General features: G+C 40.3%; 1 protein-coding gene across 3 annotated transcripts in view; it reads right to left on the minus strand.

Annotated features, from left to right (window-relative positions):
* UBE2Q2 (ubiquitin conjugating enzyme E2 Q2) overlaps positions 1 to 22,912 on the minus strand; it is a 74,625-nt gene that overhangs the window by 4,026 nt on the left and 47,687 nt on the right. For 2 of the 3 annotated variants that reach the window (XM_038419143.2, XM_043493863.1), the window contains 7 exons: positions 13,094 to 13,178; positions 9,919 to 9,979; positions 7,863 to 7,953; positions 7,117 to 7,175; positions 5,371 to 5,419; positions 4,154 to 4,249; positions 1,785 to 1,851 (listed from right to left, as the gene is read on the minus strand). In XM_038419143.2, coding sequence (XP_038275071.1) covers positions 1,785 to 1,851; positions 4,154 to 4,249; positions 5,371 to 5,419; positions 7,117 to 7,175; positions 7,863 to 7,953; positions 9,919 to 9,979; positions 13,094 to 13,178 — 508 coding nt within the window. The other variant, XM_038419146.2, reaches the window with a different exon arrangement.

A 22,912-nucleotide genomic window follows, 5' to 3' on the forward strand; every position in this document is an offset into this window, starting at 1 on the left:
GTTAAATGAGGAGTTACTGTAATAAAAACCAAGAAGTTCAAGTAATAGCAGCTAATCATAACATTTCGAAGTTCTTTAGAATCAACTATTTCCAATACACTCCTTTTCCACTGGTATAGAAGACATGCTTATCGTACACGTGTGCCTTGGTTTCCCTGAAAAACATATCCAAGGTCCAACCGAGACAGAGCTCTCCTGGCTCCCAGTACCAGGTTTTAACCACTGGATCACACCCTGTCCCTAGATGAAGATTCTTTGATAAGTCAGCAAGGCAAGAAAGTATAAAGTGTACTTCTCTTTGTACGTATCTAGTAAACAGTGAAGAATTGTTTTAAAAGTAGTTGACAAGGCTAGGTGAATTGTCTAGTTGCAAAACAATGCCAAATCATGATGTGGGATGTTAGATCAGTTATCTGCTCCCAGGTAGCTCACTCAAGCTGGAAAGTAGGAATACTAATTTCTAGAGGGAGCTATGTCCTCCTTACCACACAACAGGTGAACAGCAGCACTAGCTGGTGGCTACTGGCTTTGTATGGAGGAAAGCATACCTCCCCGCCTCCAGAGCTAGACTCAACAGTTTTCAGGTTACATGTTTTAATTTGTACTTTCCATGTGTTTTCAACCTTTGATCCTCCCTTCTACTTCATTCTCTCATTGATTATTGCTTTCACTTGTCTTGCGCTATATTTAGATAAGCTCTTTGGAGAAGGGAAGAGAAGTCTTATTTCCTAGAGAAGCATCTAAATCAGGGGTGGGCAAACTTTTTGGCCGGAGGGCCGCATTGGGTTTCTGAAATTTTACGGAGGGCTGGTTAGGGGAGGCTGTGCCTCCCCAAACAGCCAGGCATGGCCCGGCCCCCACCCCCTATCCAACCCCCCCCCCCCGCTTCTCACCCTATGACAGCCCCCGCAGGACTCCAGCCCCATCCACCCCCCCCGTTGCCCGATGGCCCCCCGGGGACCCCTGCCCCATCCACCCCGACTCTCTGTCCCCTCACCACCCCTGGACCCCCTGCCCCTAACTGCCCCGTCACCCCATCCAACCCCCTCTTCTCCTTCCTGACTGCTCCCCCCCCACGACCCCTGCCCCATCCAACCACCTCTTCTGACTGCCCCTGGACATCCCCGCCCGTAACTGTCCCCCGCCGTGACTGCCCTCCCAGGACCCCTGCCCCCATTCAATCCCCCTGTTCCCCACCCTCTGACCACTCCAACCCCTATCCACACCCCTGGCCCCGACCACCACTCCGAACTCCCCTGCCCTCTATCCAACCCCTCCCCCCCACTCCCTGCCCCCTTACCATGCTGCCTGGAGCACCAGTGGCCAACAGTGCAGCTGCACCAGGACAGACAGCCATGCTGCACAGCACAGAGCACTGGGTCAGGCCGGGCTCTGCAGCCATGCCGCCCAGAGCGTTGCACTGGCAGCACGGTGAGGCAAGGCTTCAGGGGACGGGGAATAGCAGGGGAGGGGCCGGGGGCTAGCCTCCCGGGCCAGGAGCTCAGGACAGTCCCGCAGGCCATAGTTTGCCCATCTGTGATCTAAACAGTTCAGGCGTAACAAAAAATTCTGGATAGCGAGGGTGGAAATAAAATGCAAAAAATAGAGCCTTCAATGCATGGGAAGGGACATAGGCCATTCTTGCTTTATCCCAAATAAACCAGGTAAAAGTTTGTACTGTATGGCAATTATATTAGTTTCAAGCATTACTATCTTTCCCATGCCACTGTACAATTTGTACAGACAAGAACATATAAAATTGCAAAATGTAAATATTTACATACCATTTTTTTCATGTATTTGTACTAGTGACTTATAGGACTGCTGTGCTCTTGCTAGATTATATTGGTTCTGAAAAAAAAAAAAAGTAATTTAATACTACATCAAGTAGTGACATCAAGTCATGCAGGACCAAAAAAATATGGACAGGATCTTTATGGTATTTTGCTTAAGTAACTGTTTGAAAAGTTAGACAGTACTGTAAGTAGAACAAAAAATGTCTATTAAGAGGTGCTATGCAAGAAAACCAACTGCAGTTTTAACCTGTAAAATCCATGGGCTTGGGGACTGAAGAGTTGGCTCTCATCATACTAAAAAGCCATGTACAGTGGCTGTGTGATGGGGCTTGCTAACTGATAAAATACAGGGCTTCAGGTTTCAAAGCGCATGGTATTAAAGTGCTGTTCTTGCACCTAGTATATTTCACATCCCACTTAAAAAAAAGGTTATCTTAAGACATTGTATTCTGAATCATGTACAAGTTAAAAAAATATTTTTCCATAGTACTAATACAGGCAAATATTAGGACAGTAATGGTATGGCTACACTGCAATAAAAGAAAAGGAGTACTTGTGGCACCTTAGAGACTAACAAATTTATTAGAGCATAAGCTTTCGTGAGCTACAGCTCACTTCATCGGATGCATTTGGTGGAAACTACACTGCAATAAAAACACCTCCAGCTGGCCTGTGTCAGCTGACTTGCACTTGAGGAGCTAAGGCTGCAGAGCTATAAAATTGCAGTGTAGACCTCTGGGCTCAGGCTGAGCCTGGACTCTGGGACCCTGAAAGGAGGAAGGACCCCAGAGCCTGGGTTCCAGCCTGAGCCTAGACATCTACTCTAGAATTTTAAAGTCCCACAGCTGGAGTCCCAGACAGCTGAAAAAGGTCAGCCACAGGTGTTTTATTGCAGCACAGACATAACGTTTCATAGATGAATGACTTTTAGGGTAGGGGACATTCCAGGTGAATAGATTTCAAAAGTCAACCTACCTAACCTGTTTTAAAAGATTCTTACTGTCAAACTAATTAGCCATCTTCCACACAAGGTTTGTAATATTAAATACCTGCTCTCAGGGTGAGAAATTCTTTTTAAAAAAATGGAAATGGCACAGTTTGCATGCACTCAATATCAGAAATGCCTCTAACATCAGCAGGCTCAAAATTTCAGATGGTTCACAGATTTGTGCTACAGTTTGTAGCTGAGAGGCCTAAGTAGCCTGCAGACCCTAGAACTCCACTTGACCATAGGAATGCACATCTGATCAGTGTTAAATTATAACACAAAGACATGATGAATATTAAATTTAGATGGATAAGAATAGCAAAACTGCTTAACACTCAATGTACTGGATCAACAGGGCAATGGTCTCCTGCCACAGGGTAAGTACAAGCAATGGGTAAAATGCATTTTAAGGGTGCTTAAGTTATCTAGTCTCCTAATTCACTCATAACTTAAGCCCTTACGAAAGGTCCCTGGGACTCAGAATTAAGTGCCTAAGCCACTTAGAAAGTGGGACCTGGGTAAACATTTTTAAGAGTACCTAACATGATGTCTCTTGTTTTATGATGAATTACTAGTCTGTTTCTATGCATACATTATTAAAGCACAGAACAGGTGTCCCCTTAGTAGTGGTAAGATCAGACAACTTTTAGAGTCACACACAAAGATCTATGATCATGATTTCATTAATTTTTCATCCTTTATTAAAATACTATTGTGTTTACCAAAAAGCTTTCTTCAGATACTTTTTCTCAACTACCAAGAGGAGGCAAAAAGTTGTTTAAAGTTAGTCTGGATACAACAACCTCCCTGTACCAGAGTGACAAGCTCCAGAATCCTGCATAGGGATGCAGGGCTTCTCACTCATTCTGGCATGAAAATACAGCATGTATTCAGTTAGCACCAATCAATTTAAGAAGGGGAGGAGCCTGTCCTCAGGAGCACAGAGAACTAGGGATAGACAGACAGAGCACTGGCAGAGAAAGCCTTAAGAAGAGTCAATCTTTGGAGAAAGTTCAGGCTGAAGTTTATGTTGCATTAAATTACCAATAGAAGCCAGAAAGAGAACAGTAGGAGCTTCACCTGCTTATGGCCCCTTCCATGTCAAAAAAATATTTGTCCTCTGGCCCCTACACACATTGTTTCCTAACAAACCCATATCATTCATTTCCAGCAAACTAGCCACAAATACACCAATATGTTTCACCACACAAAAGAGAATCAAAAGTTTATATAGACATTAATTTAATCTTTAAACCAACAGCTGTTTTATATTTGAGCTTTCTATAAGAGTCAACATAAAATGGAAAATAAAACCGGTATCTACCCACAACACAAAAGTCATTTCAATAGTTACACATAATATATTTACCTTATTGGCTCCAAACTGTACTCTGGCTTTTCCTTTGACTAAAGTGGCATTGATCTGCATGATGACCGATTCTATTGAATAGGCACTACTCCAGCCCTAAAGGAAGAAGGAAATACTTCTACAGAATATGTGCTGTATTCTTACGCTCACCTTGCAAATCCACTCTGGAAAGTATGTTTCTTTTTGCTAAACTCTAGCAAACCATGGTATTTCTGGTTAATAGCTTTTAAAACTATAAAACAATTAGTTATTCCCAAGAGAAACACAAGAAACTAAAGTAAACTATGTTAGCATAAAGAGCTTGTAGGAAAAAGGAAAAAGCCAAGTTGCACATATTTCCAGAATCTGGTAAGACAAAAAACAAAGAAAAACACAACTACATTATAGAATTCTACTCATTTTCAGCTAGCTTTACAATAGCAATTACAGCTTTAAGAGACTGCTTTTAATGACTCAATTGAGCAATTAAGTGAGCAAAAAGATCCTGTTTCCACAAAGCTAGGCAGCCTCTCTGGCACGGTTTTACCTTTCCAGGGTTCACACAAGTCTCTATTAGACTTTTACAGGAGCTATTTTTGTAGGGGAGATGCTGTCCACTGCAATCTTCTTTCCATAGGCAGTAGATATCTACTCCTAAATTAAAGCGGCTTCAAGCAGCATTCACCAAAGCTCAGCACCTGCACTCCCATATCAGATGTTGTGGGGCAGCTGCTAGGGTAGGAGGTGGGCGGAAGGTTCAGAGGAGCAGGACAAAGTGATCTCCCCTTTTATTGGGCCTGGGGTTCCCCCTCTCACAGACTCTAGGAATCCACCAAGTTTGGGGTAGGGAGAAAGAACAGCACTTCCTGTTTCCTCTCCCTCCCCAGTCCCTCCAGGGTGAAGAGGAAGATCTGATGCAAGTTCAGTAAGGTGACCCTTACAGAGCTCAAGCTTCCTGGACCTTGTTCCCCTATAGCAGGCATTTCCACAGGAGTGTATGATTTGGCCCCTTTGTTCCTAATAGGCAGTGGTGCTTAAGCTCACATACAAAAAAACACCCACTTATTACTATTCTTAAGAAGTATGCTTTGTTTTAGTCAGGATGCTAACTGCTATTACAATCACTTTAAAAAAACCCACTAAGCATTGCACCCTTCCACCAGAACTCTTGACAATTAAAAAGAAAACAAAACAAAAACACACACAAAAAATACAGGAGATTTTGATTTTATATTCACCTGTTTAGTAAGAAGTTCCATGCATAGTGCACCCCCACCCAGGACATACCTAAAAATAAATGTTAGATTAGAAATTTTGAATTCAACATGGCTTTTATTTGGCATCTTTCAAGACCAATTAGTAAAGAGATTACTATGCAGTCATACCCTCAGGCTGTTATGGGTTAGTCTGTCACACCATTTGCTCAGCTATAAATAAAAATTAGAGAGCACTTTCAAGGGCAATATATCGCTATTTGTTAGCCATATACATTTATTTATATAGAACAGAATGATGTCTAGAGACAAGAGAAACTAATTTGCTTTGTCCAACCACAAGGGAAGTCTTAGTGAGAATCAGCGACTCATCTAGTCTGCATAGTTTACACAGTCAGAACTGAAAAATGTGGCGGAGGGATGCTATTTTTGATGGCTCTACTGTGGAAATAGTACAAATGGATAGTTTTTAAAGTTACTTCCAAAAAGGAATTTAACACAATTCCAGGAACTTTACAGTATGTGCAATGGCCTCCTCTTCACAGAAGAAACAGACTAGAGGGACATTCATTACTTAATCTTAAAATTCACCTTCTCAAGCATTTTGCCACTTCTAAACCAAATAACTTCCCAGCATGCATTATACATACTGGGAAGTCGCTCTGAATGAACATCAGCAATTCACAACATGCCAGGGCAACAAAGGGAATGGGATGGAGTTTTAAACCCACAAAGTGCAGAATGTCCTCCTTCATCTGGACTATCAGGGGCATGCTGGACACATTTCTGAAGCTGGAATTGTGTTCCATTCCTCTGCAGATAGTCATTAAAAAAATCTAGACTTTCAGAGCTATTAACCTTTTCTTTTCCAGCAGTTTTGCACCAGGAAGAAGCAGTTTAAGGAAGAGTGCACTTCCAAATGGGTAATGAATGTGCACTGTTTTCATATTACTTTTCATATATTTGTGACAGCAGCAGCCACATCTACCATTCAAAATTACTATTTTTTGAATTAAGGTTGACAAGAGCTTACAGCAGAGTCAAAATCAGTACCAGCTTCCACTAAATTCATGAAAAAAAAAAAAAGTACTTACTGTCACTTACCTTCAACACTGATGCTGCATTCCATCCCCTCCCAATAAATATCTATAAGCTTCCCCAACACAGCCCAGCCAATGCATTTCAGTAATACTCTAAAGGAATCATCCTCAGGAGTACGAAGGTCATCAAGTTTAATGCTCTTGGGCTATGTTTCCACTAACCTTTCCCCTAAAACTCCCCACTGTTACTGGAGATGCAGCTCCACCAGTGTGAAAGCCAGTATAGACTGGCCAGCAGCATTAAAACCACCACATCATCTGCTCTGAGCAGAGCAGGATTAAATCACATGGAGGTAACAACACTGGCAGTTATCCTTACTGATGCACCTATCATTGCTACTGCCAACATCAATAGCAGGAAGTTCTAGGGACAAGAATTAGTGTACACACACTTTGCAAAGTCACAATGGACTAAAACAACACATTTCATATAGGAAGCCAGGGGAAGCTACTTTAGCTCACTGGTTTGAATTAGCAGTGATTGAGAAGCAAGTGTATGGGTATGTGTCATTTCCTGAGCGCTGTCAGTCTCCTGTCCTACTTCAGTTCACCAATATACATTATGGGGTCTCGCCTTAAAATCCAGTTGTAGTTCCCAGAAATCAAGGGTATCGTTAGCATAGTTTCTACTACAAAACCTTTTCATACAAGTCAGAGTTAAAAAACTTACCCTCCCGTGAGCACAGGAGATACCACTCGCACAAAGGGTGGATCAAAAGGAAAATTATCCTGAAAAGCACAACGAAGTATAGAGTTAAAAGCTACGCAGCAACATTGATTTCTAGTAAGAAAAGGATATTTCAATTTATTCTTTGGGAAATGCATAGTATATAGAGTTTGAAAAGTTAAATCTTCATCTTGCATTCATGAAAAAGTTTACATTACTTCTAGCAGATCAGCAGCCTTGGAATGTGGTAGTATACTAAAAATCATATCTGTTTTTGAAAGCTATACCATCATCCTTCAAACAGAGCAGCGGTTCTCAAACTGTGTGTCAGGACCCCAAAGTGGGTCATGACCCCCTTTGAATAGGGTCACCAGAGCTGGCTTAGACTTGCTGGGGCCCGGGGCTGAAGCCTAAGCCTGAGCCCGAGGGCTTCAGCTCTGGGTGGCAGGGCTCAGGCCGCAGGCCCCCTGCCTGGGGCTGAAGCCCTTGAGCTTCAGCTTTGGCCCCCCCGCCCAGAGCAGTGGGCTCAGGCTTTGGCCCCCGCACCCGGGGCAGTGGGGTTTGGGCGGGCTCAGATTTCAGTCCCCACTCCTGGGGTCGTGAAGTAATTTTTGTTGTCAGAAGGGGGTTGCAGTGCAATGAAGTTTGAGAACCCCTGAAACAGAGCACATGGCTTACTACCATTTAAAATGGTTTCTACATCCAGATAGTAAAAATTTCCTCTCAGTACTCTACTGATACCCATTTACCTTAAATGAGAAGTTGAGCAAAATGTATTCTACACCTTCTTTTTCTTTTAAGACCTGAAGATCACTATGTAATGGGCTGTCGGGATCAACTCTAGGAATTAAACAGGTGGGAAAAGCAAACAGAATGAAATGAATCATTTGGCTTTCTACAGAAGAGAAATCCTTTAAAAGTTCCTTTATCTCCTTTAATGTTCTTGCAGTTTCAATTAACTTTTACAATTCTTAATCAAAGCACAAATGCCAGGTAAACACACTGCAGTTGAAAGTAGCAGCAAGAAGATTCACTGCAATGTATCATATTCTTACCATACTTATGCTCCAACATGTCTGTTAGTCTATAAGGTGCCACAGGACTCTTTGCCGCTTTTACAGATCCAGACTAAACACAGCTACCCCTCCGATACTTGTTACCATACTTAAGTTATTCAAGGAATTTAAATGCAGACATTCAATACACAAAACCCTTTTGTTTGAAAATAGTAATTCGATTTCTCTTCACTGAAATTTGGTATCCTTCTGAAAGGTAAATGCTTTTAAACGGAGATTTTTTACACTCGTACTCTAATCTTCAATGTTTACTAACTGAACTAGTTACATTTGATGTATAGTGCAGAGTTCTAGATTACCATAGAATCAGAAATTCTGCATCTGTGGCATTAGTAAAGCCAACAGTTTTTGATATCAGTGCAATTTCAACAACCCTGTTTGTAGGCAGATACTGATGGCAGGATTACAAATAGCTAGCAGCCTGGATATCAATTCTTGCAGTGTTAGGTTAATCCTATCTCAAGAACTGGTACCCCAATAAACTTTTTAGTAAGAACACAGACAGACAGAGTCCCTTGTAAGTTTGGTTACATATGTGCTGGATGCATCATGAGCCTGCTGAAGACCGTAGATATTCCACTGGAAGCCAGCAGTACATTTCTCTGAATGCCTATAACCACACTAAGGCTATGTCTATACTGGTAATTGAACAACACAACTTTTGTCTTTCAGAGGTGTTAAATACCACCCTGAAAGACAAAAATTTTGCCACAACAAGTGCCAGTGTGAACAGTGCCTTGTTGGCAGGATCACTCACCTGCGGACAATGCAAACACCGCTCATTGGGGGTGGAAGTTTGATGGCAAGAGAGCCAACAAACAGCAGCTATACTGCCCGACTTAACGGCATGGCTGTAGCGACACAGCTGTGCCACTAAAAGCTGTGTATGTAGACAAGCCCCCAGAGAGGGAAACAAGGCTTATGCTCATGATAGCTGGGGGTGGGTCAGTGATCCATCCAGAGAGGGTGTTCCCTCACAGCCCGCAGTCTTATGTGTCCATGAAGTTCTGGGAGACGCTCATAGCAGTCGGATGGGATCCACTCCACCACTTCTAAGGGACAGATGTAACTAGCTTGGTTTGGGGTATGTTTTTCCTTCTTAGAGGTTAATCTGTAGGTTAGCATGTTACCCTATCACCTGGGATGATTTCAAGGGAACTGTTCTGGGAATATTTTGTAAGGTAAAAGATGTATACACATTAAAAATATAGATGTTGGCCAGTACTACTGACACATGTGTAGTAAAAAGCCTAAGATTTTCAATCTTGTTAACATTTCACACTTCACACACAGTGATTAGGACTATATCCTGGAATTGTATTTTTTTCATTTTAGGCATATGTCATTGTTGAGCCATAAAAATAAAAGCTGCTAAAGCCAGTAAAACAGTTCTGTTCTTTTGTTCAACTCAAAAAGGATCAAAATCTATTTATTCTTCAAGTTAAGTTATTCAGTACGACAGGTTCGCCATTTTGTAAGGGTTTGGGGAGAGAATTTTGGTGGTCAAAAATTATGCTAAAAGAGCACTGGTTTGACAGTGTAAATTCAGGTATATTCTGGGCCAGCTCTACCAATTCAGTTCCAGTCTGCATTGAATTCAAAAGACCGTTATCCATGAAGCCTTCATAGAATATTCTAGCTAGACAGTGTAAATTCCAGATTGTAATCTGTGCGGCAAAATTAACATGGGTTCTTTAGTAGAGAGGTTTTAAAAAAAATATAAACTTACTTTAGAAGTTTAACGTGCCACTCATACAGGCTGTCATTTACAAGTTCCACTGAATAAATCCCTGTGGAAGTATTAGACAAGTTATTTAGGAACCAGAATGTACTGTTCTGAATTAACTTTGTAACAACATCCCAAACAGATTATGTTTTACCATTTTTATAAGGAAAAGCATATAAAATCTGTTATATCCTTTTAAGTGCCTGACCAGGCCAGTCTGTGGCTATAAGTAAAGATTAATCTATCAGATACATCAAGGGATAAGAGCCTCAATTCAAGATGTGCTTTCCCTTAGATAACCATAAGTATTTTCAGAATAAGGTTACAAAAATGTCAATATCTTTGTCTCCTAATAGCTTCAAATGCTATAGCACACAAATCATGGGTGTCCTATAGACCTTTGCCATTCTAGAATTTCTCCACTTCTGTTCTCTTCATATATCCCAATATCTATAGCCACATCTCATTCAATGCTGAACAGGCTTCATCTCCTGTACGTATGCACATAGATTAGTATTTTGCACATTAATTCAAACAAGCAACTTCCTAATTTTCAGGTGGGGGCTGATCCAATCAATGCTGCCAAAAAGGTAACAACTGAACAGAAAATAAAAAAAGGGGGTTGCTATCACAGTGAGTAGTGACAGACACTCCAACAGCAGATCAAAAGGATGTCAGTCTCTGGCAGCCTGTAAACAGCATTATTTGGGACTCTGAATTGTGTACGTTTAAATTGCTTATTGTACAAATTAGAGTTACAGATTATACTGAAAATGTGCCTGTTGCCTTACATAACTAAACTTCACCATAGCATTTAAAGGAGTTAGTATATTAAGTACAGGGAATACATAAACAGTCAAAGTAAACCTTCCACCGTATAAGGCAAGATGGTATGTTTTTAAAGATGTAATTTTTACATGGGTAAAAAAAAAAAATCATTACACAAGCAGGAATATTCTGAAGGCTATAATTCCAACAGGAGAGCCTGGTAACTATGCAATCTGTAGAAATCTCATTCCTTTCTGAAGGAATATACAACTCCAGTAATCACTTCCACCCGCTGAATCTTTGATACCCAAGGTTGTGATTTTATCACTGGTAATCAGTTAGGAGTTCTAGGATCTTTGCATTTGGAATTGTTAGTGGTGGTGCAAATCTGTGAGCTATGGACGACCAAGCCACTCAGAAGTCAGAGTGTTTTTTGACAGGATTTCTTATAAAACTGTGTTCAAACCAGATATATGTGGCATCACAGCAAAGACACAGACAAGTGCATGCAGAACTTTCAGAGACCACAATTGTGGATTCTCAGCCCTCTAACACCAAGACAATCAGTAGGGAGAAAAAAAGTTATCTATAGGGCTCTCAGGCTTCAGCATTCAACAGTCACATCGTTTCAATACTTTCACTCCACACAGTTGCCTAATCTTAGCAAATTGGCCCATTATGGCAGTCTACAGGTGGACAATCTGCTAAGCACTTCACAGAGGCATTGAAATAAGGCAGCTGGGGTCAGTAGTCACATCTAAAATGACTCAATACCATTAAATCCACCTGAGACAGTGCACATGCCTATTTAATGAAGACTTTAGCAATCAGGCTTCCTGCCTTTCAAAAGGATACTGCTCTTGATGGAAGTGGTTTTCCTAAAATGAACCTAAAATCCCCACATAGACAGCAAAGCACACACCATGACTTAATGCAGATAAGAGCAAATGGCCTAACTGTAGATTCTTCTCAGCCCCACTGACTAGTCTCTACTGGCCTGAGGGGGTAATCTGAACAAAAAGACATAGTGGTGTCACAAAATGAACACTCAACAGCAGCAGGCAGCATTAGATTAGCACTATTCTGTATGATCAGATCTGGAAATATAGGAAATCCATAATAATGTTAAAGTAAATATTCTGAAATGGAACTGAGACAGTCTCAGACTAGTGGTCTTACTTCTTCAGTTTTGTCCTTTCTTAAATTAAAATACCAAAGCCACTGAATGATGGTCAGGCACATTAGAATGAGAAAACTGGCAAAGTAACTCAAAATAGGACAGGCAAAATGCAGAGAATGCCTTTAGACAAATCAGAGCAGCAATCATTCTTTTTAATTTACTTGAGAACAAGGCCTCCTATCCTGACAGCTAGGATAGGCATTTTCCTGTCAGACAAACAAATCTGAAGACTTTTGATCAGGAATTCCCCCTATTCCCACCCTGATCCGTACCTATATTCTTGTCCCTTGTGTGACCAAGAAATAAGACATTAGGCTGAGCCAGCATGGCTATGTTCTGCTCACGAAGTTACAGCAGATGAATCTATTATAACAACTATATTACAAAACTTCTACTCACTACAGAAAGCAACCGGACAACACAATCCACTCACGCCACTGCTGTGCTATTTCAGGCAATTTCTATATACGGAGCAAAGAGGATAGTCAGCCTTTATCTGACTAAGCTAATCTATTGGGGTAAACGATGAACAATTGTTTACAAAATAAAAACAAACAAACAAACAACCATGGTTTTTCAATAGTTTCAGTAGTTGAAAAGGACGGACATGTATGTGCAACACTATATGCATACAGAATCTGAGCATCAGAGCGCGTTATCAAAGGAGAACGGATAGATAAAAATATGGCTTAGACTAAATCTCACTTATTGCATTCAATAGCAAAGGGCTGTTGAATCAAGTGCAATCCCTTGTGTGGCAGGAATATTTAAATTGCTTCAAATGTAACATGCAGCACCACATGACCAGGACAGGACTGCAAGATTTTTGCCCTATGTACCTGGCATGGGAGGGCTAGATCCCAAAAAATCCTGAAAAACACCCCACAATTCCCACTAAAGTCAATGTGATCTGTGGTGTTCAGCATCACCTCTAGACAGCACTCACACAGTTATATTAATGCTACTACTGTTAACATGACATTTTATGTAGTAAAGAAGACAGGTCAGAAAAATATGAAAGCCAGAAAAAAGAAATTTTACAGGTGGAATGCTTAAAGAAAATTCAAGCACTTCAACTTCAAAATCTGAAGCTAAGATTTAAAAAAAAAAAAAAAAGCAGCACATAATGAAATAAAATACAAAACAAAGAGCTATTAGCAGAAGATATATACCAAGAAATAAAAAGCTTCTGCATTGCATTTCTAAGGAGAGAAATGTAGAGCACCTTACCTGTTTTATAACTCTGTGATCGGTATATATCCCTGAGCTCTTTCATAAGTCGATCTGAAGCCTGGACTGACCCAGACACTGCACCCTAAAATTAAAAAACATGCAACAGTTAACAGCTTCATTTGTATTACTGATGCTTAAAAAAAAAAATCTGTGTACTCGTAAAGTCTATGCAACTCTATTAAGGTACCACAAAATGGTAGAGTACATTAATTTCACAGATCTAGCATTCAAGCAAGTTGAGAAGTCAAGTACCCATGTAGTCAGAATCCCCAAGTCAGTCCCACAATCCTAGTTTAGCAACATTTCACAGACTGAATAGTATGATACATTGTATTTACATTTAACAAAGAAAACAGCAATTCAAAGAATATATACATGTGACAATGCTTTAGGGAAGTGCAAAAGATTGCAGCAATAAATTTAAGGAAAAAGCCCAAGTTCCTTTAATGTAGTGCAGGTAGAGTGGCTGCAATCCACTGGTGCTTAGGAACTGTGCAGCCACAGCATCTTCAAAATGCGTACTAGCTTTAAAGGGCAAACAAAAAATACTAATGCTTCTACACAAAGTTGCTGGCTTTAAACATCTCTTTTTGTACACGTAGCTTGTTTTCAAATCTTATAGACAAACTAGCCACATGTCTAAATACCCCTGGACCTCTGAGTACGAGTTTTGATCATGACGTGCAGGAAATTATCTTTCCCCTTTTTCCCCCACTGACAAGTTCTTATAATTCAACTGAACTGATTTTGCTCAGAGTTCTAAAAGGAATTAATCTCCGATTCAAGATCAAGCACTGAAAATTTCTGCACAAAAGGAATTCTGAAGTTTATGGGGTTGAACAACTAAGAGAAGAGGCCACCCCACCAAAAGTTGTCTGTTAAAGTGAGGCAATGTAGTAGAAGCTGTAGATATACGCACACACATGTGCACGTTGTGTTGAAGTACAGTTGATAAAATAAAGTAATAACAGTTATCTGTGGTTTAAGTACTCTTAAGATTTAAATGCTATGGTTTAAGTACTCTTCCTTTTCTCAATTAGTTGTTTTTTTGTCCTCCTTCCCCCAATGTTCACCCAGAAAACTGTGAAGTTGGGGTTTTGCACCCAATTTTCACCCATTTTTAAAAAATTTGTAACAAAACACCAATCAATTCCAAGGAAATCATAAAGACCAAAAATGAAGGGCTTTGGCCTATACATAGGCTTGGCAGAATATAATTTTTATTTTATAATTTCAATGGATATCAATATTTATTTTAAGCACTTTTTTCTATTTTTATCTATTTAAATGTTCACAGTTGTAGGAAATTATGGGGGATGGGAGAATAACTGTCAGCCCCCATTGTTTTGTGACAGTAGATGTTGAGATTAAAAAAGTTAAAGCTTTAATATTGTTAAAAACAAACACAAACTGTCAACATCACATGCCAAAATATACAAACCATATTATATCCTTAAATCAATCAATAAGTTCTTAAGCAATTTTTTTTAAACACTCTGCCTATCTGTAAATTTTTTTTATTAATGGGAATATATTTTGTGGGTTTGTGTGTACAGTGAAATATACTGATAATCTAATCCTTCCAAGCCTACCTATACAGTATACCAGTAAAGCGGTCCTAGTGTAGACAGGGCTCTTGTCTTTCAACCCAATCTATTATATTGTACCAATGAACACATCAGATGAAGAAAATGCAGGGGTTCTGTAAAATTTTCCATAAAATTTAACTGTTATTAATTCCCCTTTTCTGAAGTAATCAGCTCCATAGAAAAGGGCTGCTAAAATTATGCAAAAAGTGTATTGTATTATTGCTCACTTGAGACACACAGGAATGACATTTCAGATTCTTGCCTATATTTATAAACCTGATACCTCATTCAAACTCCTCAAACTTAAAAACATTCAATTCTTGTTTCCCACTGAATCCACGTTATCATTTGTCCTGTACAGAAAGGGCTTATTTTTTGGATGTTGATAGGGAACCAGGGCTGGATTAACTTTTTGTGGGCCCCCTGGGGAATGAAGGGGCCAGGGGCAAGAGCACAGCAGGCAGGGTGGATTTGATTTAAATCAATTTAAATGACTAGTCAGGAAGACTATTTAATCATGGTTTTCTACATAAAAATGCATTCTTATTGGTTGTTATAACCTTCATTCATATTCTTCACAACTCTCAGATAGATGTAGGTTTCATTTTTAGAAGGAACACACTATATATTTTTATAACAGTGATTTATTTTGAAAACTTTTCAGACGAGTTTTACAGCTATATCAGAAAAATCAATGATTGTTTGGTTATTTCATTTACCAAAAAGATAACTGAAGCAGATATTTATGAAGTCATTGGGAGGTGAACTATCTCCAATTCAACAGGTTAATCATTAATATTTGGAGGATTTACGTGCCAGGCTATATTAGGAGGAGATCACCACCAGACAGACATTTAAATTGTGTTATTTAACTAAAACAACAACGTTAAGTATTCTGGATTTTTTTTCTTCAACAGCAAATATTTTAAACAAAAAAGCACATGTCCCTCCCTTCTCACATTTATCTCCAGACTTCTTCTCCTTGTCCAGATCTATTTCCCCCAACAATCTTCTATTCACTGAACTTTTTGAAACTTTTCACTTTTAAAGAGAGGTAAGGCTTTGACTGTGTACACAAATTTGCAGAGGGACAACAGAGTTGAGGTCTGTTGTTTCTTACCTCTATTTATTTATTTAAAAACATTTTGCTGTTAACAAGCATGTTACCTCTGGAGACATATCGACAGTTTGAGAACTGCAAAACTAAGCATCTCCGACGGTATCGTCTAGACTGAGCACTGAGTCCCATTGGGTAGATAGAAAGATTAACCTAAATAATGTATACAGAAGCCTGTGGAACCCCATAAGATTGGGTCCCTAATCCATGAACTACAAGAACTCATTTACAAAACTTTTCTTAAACATTACATAAATATATTGTCTCATACTATAGAATTAGAATTTATAATCCCTATTCCATGATGAGATATAATACATCTTAATTAAAACCATCTTTAGATTGGATTTTTGAGGGACAAACCTATTTAAAGAAAAAAATTTTTTTTTTAAATAATTGATTTTTATCCCGACAGCAGGGCATGGTGTCGGGGAAGGACTGGTCCCCAGCTGGAGCGAGGCAGGGGCTGGGGCAAGATGAGAACAGTGGGCCATGGGAAGAGGATTAGTCCCTGCTGACTCAAGCAAGGCAGGAGCCGGGGGCAAAAGCACAGTGGGGCAGGACCTAGGGTTGGTCCCTGGAGCAAGGGAGGGACAAGCACAGCAGGACAGGGGAGGAGGTAAACAGGATCCCCCCTGTCCCTGCCCACATAGAGTAGGTATTGACCTTCTCCCTGGTTCTAGCCCATTCTCTTTGTCTCTCTCTCTGCACTAAACTGAGGGTGGGGGTGCACTGAGCACAGGGCTGGGGGTTCAGAGTCTGGGAGGGAGTTAGGGTGGAAGCAGGCTGGGGGTTGGGGTGCAGGGTCTGGCTAGGAGCTAGAGTGAGGGAGAGGGCTCAGGGTTGCGGCAGGAGTTGGGGTGTGGAGTACTTATCTGGGGCAGCTCCCATTTGGTGTGAGGGGTGCAGGTTGGAATTTGGGGTTGGGGTGCAAGAGCTCCAATTTGGTGCTCAGAGTGGGGATGCAGGAGTCAGGATGGGGGGGCTGGAGGGCACAGGGGGTGTGAGGGGGTGCAGGAGTCAGGGCAGGGAGGTGTCAGGAGGTGCAGGGGTCAGGGCAAAGGGCTGAGGGTGTGGGCTGGGATTGAGAGGGTGCTCCCAGCCCCCACCTTGTGCAGCTCACAGCAGGGGGCTGGATGGGTCCGCCCCCTTCCAATGCCCCGTTCCCGCTTCTTTTCCACCTCCTTCCCCAAGCAGGGAGCACGCTGCGCTCAGCTCCGCTCCTCTCCCTCCCTTGCAAGGGTGATTAGCTGTTCGGCGGCAGGGAGAGGGAGGGAGGCAGGCAGGAACACAGCATGCTGGGGAAGAGGCAGGGGAGGGGGAGCTTGGCAGCCCGCAGAGCCTACCCTGCAGCAGGCGCTGGCAAGACCAAACTTCTGTCTCCTGCCCATGCAGGAGAGAGCAGGGGGTGGAGAAGAGCGGGCCCGGCCCTCTTGCACCTTGGGCCCAGCATCATGGTAAATCCGGTACTGCAGGGAACCAAGGAAATTGGGGAGAACCCCTTACATTAAACGTTAGATGAATCTGGATATATAAATCTCATCATTAGAGAAAAATATGTACCTCTTTATGCAGCTAAGGCAAACTCAACTGTGTATTGTACTTCAGAGGGATTTTTCACCACTATTCAGTGAATTTAAAAAAAAAAAAAAATGGGACTTTAGCTGCCTCTTCCTGAAACTGAACATAAAGAAGTGTTGATAAAAGTGTGGGGAAAGGAAATAAAATGTTTCAGTCAATTTCTATTTCCATTAACAAGAGCCAAGCATACAGGCACACCTTTCAGTTTATCAGCAGCTGAACTCAGACCAGCAGAAGTCTGAATGAGTCTGATGGGATAAATTTCCTCTAGGAAACTGGCTTCTACCTAAAACTGAGAGAAATTAATGATGTTTGAAAATCCATAGGATGTGGGGAAAAGGAATAATGGTTGTGATGTTTCACTCCATATTCTTTATGAAAATATTCTTATATGAATACGACTTAACATACACTTTATGCAATATGGGTCTTGTAAGGCATCACTGGAAAGGTTATGATTTACTGAATAGATACAGAAATGATACATGCATACAAATTGGATATCTCAATGTTAGAAATACAGACTATTTCAACTGGGTGTTACTGGGAAGACACCCACCAGATGACAGGCCATCAAAATTTGATAAGCCATCAGGAAGGAACAACAAAACCATGAAGATACTAATCTCTCCCCATCCTGGGAGGCATCCGAGGACAACTGTGACACTACCAGGTCAGGTGGTCTTGTCACCTGATATTAAAACATTACCTGGGACTTTTTGTAACTTTCCACTGGAAGGGAAGGGTGGAGGGAGAGGGTCAAGTTTGGGAAACAAAGGATTCCTGCCTTACATAAATCCTATTTAAGGGTGGGGAGAAAGGCAAACGGGACTTCTCTTCTCCATGGCCTGTCTGCCCAAGAAAAGACTGCTAAAACTACCTGAAGGGAAGGCAGGGGGGAGTCCAGACTGAGACAGGTCCAGTCTCAAAAGAAATGTAACTGGAACTCTGACCCATAGAAACTTTGCAAGCTGCCTAAAATATTTAGGGTAAGAAATATTTTGTAACTTGTTTCTTAAGTATATTGAGCTTATTTTGTGTACTTTGTTTTATTTGTTCAGTAATCTCTTATATTCACTTAAAATTCATAGTCTGTAATTAATAAAATGTGTTCTGTTTATTATTTAACCCAGTTTCTGTAATTTCTAATTGGGGGGCAAGAAGTTGTGCACATCTCTCTTCACACTGGGGAAGAGGGCAAATTTTATGAGCTTGTGCTGTACAAATATTTTTATACAGTGCAAGACAGTAATATTTTGGGTGTGTCTCCCAAAAGTGGTGGGCACGTGCGTGCAGGGGGAAACATTTCACACAGAGCTGACTTCGGTCTGTGTCTGCAACGGGGTGTGGTCCTACCAGATCTGGCCCGCAGGCTGTAGTTTGCCCTCCCCTAGTGTTGAGGCTAGAATACATGCAAACGTAGTCAGGATAAATAGGTAGAACTCAAACTTTAATGTCTTTAAACTTTTAAATGATAACCAGAATTCAAAGCAAAACCTAGAAAAGGAGGAACTTCATTTTTACCTAGCACTCCACTTAAGACTAAATTTATTATCAGCATAAAACATCCACGTACTGTAAAGTTATTGATTTTAACATATTCAGTATTTTCCTGTACTTGAGTGGTCCAAAATGCTGGTGAAAAAATCAGGATAAACCAAACAGCTTTGTAAAATCCAGGAGTTTTTCCAGTAATAAAAAGGTAAAAATCAAACCCAAAGGGATTATGGATGGCAAAGCATTCCTACCATGAATGCAGAGAGCTAGTAACCCTCGTGTGTGGAACAAGATACACTAGCAGAAGTACTGGGAGCTCTTGCTGGCACCGCTATGTCAGGGATCACAGCTCTTCCCAGCCCTGAAAGACACAGCTATGCCAACAGAAGTCCAAAGTGTAGACATGCCAAAAGATATTACTTTTGGGCCATCCATCTTAGTATTCCATTGGATCTGCATACACAAACTGAAATTCCACTTATTTCACAAGTCCTATGTATTAAGAAAAACATGGTCTGCAATCAGGCATGTAGACAGATGCTCCTTTGAAGCTCTGTCTCCTTTCATTTGTTATGCAAAGGTACACAAATAAAGAGGCAATACTACAGAGGAACCATGGTTCATTGTCCAGATAAAAAGGGTCTTTTCCAACTCCTCCTTTCCTCTTACAAAATACCCTTCTCTTCTGGTCACCCGTAAGGGAAGGGCGCAAATCCCTCTGCTGACCTGGTCAGACCCTCCCTGTTTCCTAAGTGGACCATGTAAACCTTGTGTGTGCGTGGTGGAGGGGGAAGAGGGAAGGGAAGCCTTTACCTTGGCAACTGACTACTTGTTTCCATTAAGCCAGACAAAGAGCCCACCTCTTAATATGCAATGGGGGCATTCTGCAATAGCCTTTGTCTCACTAGTTGATGTAACTGGGCAGAGAAGAGAGTTCTATTGCTGTCTAGCAGTTGCACATGGATGGAATTTTAAAGATACCCACTAGAGATTCCATATAAAAGCTATATTAGATGAAAGTTCAGGCTGCAAAATGAAGCACTGAAGTCTGTAAATGAAAAGTTAAGGTTGTCCGTCCAACCTGAACTCACAAGGAGACAGAGTTATATGTGGTTTAATAGGTGTGGATTCAGAAGAGCACTACCTCATGTGCTGCAGAATAGGAACAATATATAGTGAATGAGAGGGATCATCAGAATCCTTGCTTCATGAAGTTCAGCATCCATATAGGCCACACACTGAATGAGACAGCTTTGTCATTTATCCATTATCTTCCAAGAGTAACTATAATCTAATCTAACTATAATCTTTAAGGCGATTTTTCTTTAGAGCATCTCATTTCCATAATGTTCATTTTTAAGATGCATGCAGGAACATGAACAGGAAGAGGGGGAACAAAAAACACCCGGCCATTTAATATTTAAGTGACAGTTGTTGAAGTTTGGGTGTCTTGAAGTTTACATAGGCAAGATAAACTAAGAGTATGATCTTTTAAAGAGTTGCTTAATTAAGCTTTGCTTGTTCAGAAATCAGAAGAAGTTAGGTCAGGTGGACATGGTACAAAGTAAGAGTGTTGTAGCATGTGCCACTGCCGTTGATCTTTGCAAATGAGATACTGTTGCAACAAGAGGAACTGGAATTGGTCACTTATGAGCACATTTGATATAGTTGGTATAACAGAAACCAGGGGGGATGATTCCCATGATTGAAATGTTAAAAATCAATGGTTATAACCTATTTAGGAAGGATCGAATAGGCAAAAAGAGGAAGCGAGTGGCCTTTATGTCAAAAATGGCATTACCTGTTTCCAAGCGAGTCACTGATCACTTGGAATAAAGTGATCTTGTACGCTTATGTATCAATGTCCTTCCTAACAGATAAAATACAAGATGGGGTATTAGCTGATGTCTGCCTCAGACCTCAAATCACACCAGAGAACAGGAATACCAGCACTAGTGTATCTAGAACATCTGGGAAAGAAAGCTGCATAATCATGGGGGACTTCAATTTGAGTTACAAATGCTGGAAGTCTCATGTTGGCAGTACTCAAACATCCTTGGAATTTCTAAATATATATTATATTATATTATATTATATTATATTATATTATAAAAATGACAATTTCCTAACTCAAGAAGTGTTGCATCCAGCACAATGGAATTCTGCATTAGATCTCATCTAGGACAGATAAAAAGGAACTGATCACAGAACTAAAAATTAATGGTAGCTTAGATACAAGTGATCATTACTTGATTACATTTATCATGTGCAAAGATAATAAAGTCCAGAACAGCGATAGATAGTTGGTATTCTAAAAGGGCCAAGTTGGTATTATAAAAGGGCCAATTTCACAAAGCTGAAAACAAAGGGATGGAGAATGTAATAAAAAAATGTGAACAATCATTGGAAATTGTTTAAAAATACTTTACTAGATGTCAAAAAAGCCACAATCCCAAAATCAAGGAAGGAGATCATACTGGTTAAAAACCAATTTGGTTTAGAGGGGAAGCGAAGGCAGCTATAAAAAAATAATATATAATATATCAAAACAAGTAGAAGAAAACGGAAGTTGATAGTAATGAATATAAACCAGAAGCTAAGAATCGTAGAAAAATTGATAAGGGCAGCAAAGGGACAATATGGTCAGAAGAGTTAAGGACAATAAGGATTTTTTAAAAAGTATACACAGGAACCAAAAAAAAAAAAATCATAAGAATGGTATTTGTCCAGTACTAGATGATTAGGGTACAATTACAAATAAGTGCAGAAAAGGGAGATGTTCAATAAATATGTCCACTATATGTAAATGATGGTTTCTCTGTAACTTGAAGTCTTTAAATCATGATTTGAGGACTTCAGTAACTCAGCCAGAGGTTAGGGGTCTACTACAGGAGTGGGTGGCTGAGGAGGTCAGACTAGATGATCTGATCTTAAAGTTATGAGTCTGTGTAGTGATATAAAGTGGATAACACTTTCCATTCTACTAGTATCTCAGGAAGTTGTTAAACAGCAGCTACTAAAGTTAGACAGCAGATCCAGCAGATCCAGATCGCCAGCTTTTTCAATACTCTTGCATGCAAGTTGAGGAGCTTACTTGGACCATTAATGCCGATTTGCAATAAGTTCCAGAAGACCTGAAGAAATCTAATGTTGGGGAAAACAGGATGACCCAAGTAATTATAGGCCTGTCAACCTGACATCAATGCTGGACAAGATAACGGAGTGGCTGATACTGGACTTGATTAATACAGAATTAAAGGAAGGTGTTATAATTAATGCCCATCAACATGGGTTTATGGAAACTAGATCTTGTCAAACTCGCTGGTTATCTTTTTTATGATATTACATGTTTGGGTGATTAAAAGCAATAGTATTAATGAAACACACTTAGATTTGTGTAAGGCATTGACTTGGTATCACAACATTTGATTAAAAGACTATAACTATATAAAATTAACATGGCACATATTAACTGGATTAAAAACATGCAGCTGGTAGATTTCAAAATGTAATTGTAAACAGATGTGCTTCTAGTGGTGTCCCACAGGGATTGGTTTTTGGCCCCATACTATTTAACATTTTTATCCATTACAAAACAAAGTCACTAATAAAGTTTGCAGATTACACAAAAATTGGGGAGTAGTAAATAATTAAGAGGACAGGGCACTGATACAGAACAATCTGGATCACTTGGTATGCTGGGCACAAAACCAATACACATCTTAATATGGCTAAATATAAATGCATACATCTAGGAACAAAGAATGTAGGACATATTTACACAATGGGGGACTATCCTGGAAAGCAGTGACTCTGAAAAAGATTGAGGTCATGGTGAACAAACTGAACACAAGCTCCCAGCGGGACACTGGGACCAAAAAGAACTAATGCAATCCTTGAATGCATGAACAGGGGAAACTCTAGCAGGAGTAGAGAGTATCTATATTATATACTGTGTTCAGTTCTGGTGTCCACAATTCAAGAAGTAGGTTAAACAATTGGAGTAGTTTCAGAGAAGAGCCATGAGAAAGA

The sequence above is a fragment of the Dermochelys coriacea genome, chromosome 10 (assembly GCF_009764565.3).
Source record: "Dermochelys coriacea isolate rDerCor1 chromosome 10, rDerCor1.pri.v4, whole genome shotgun sequence".
Lineage (NCBI taxonomy): Eukaryota > Metazoa > Chordata > Testudines > Dermochelyidae > Dermochelys > Dermochelys coriacea.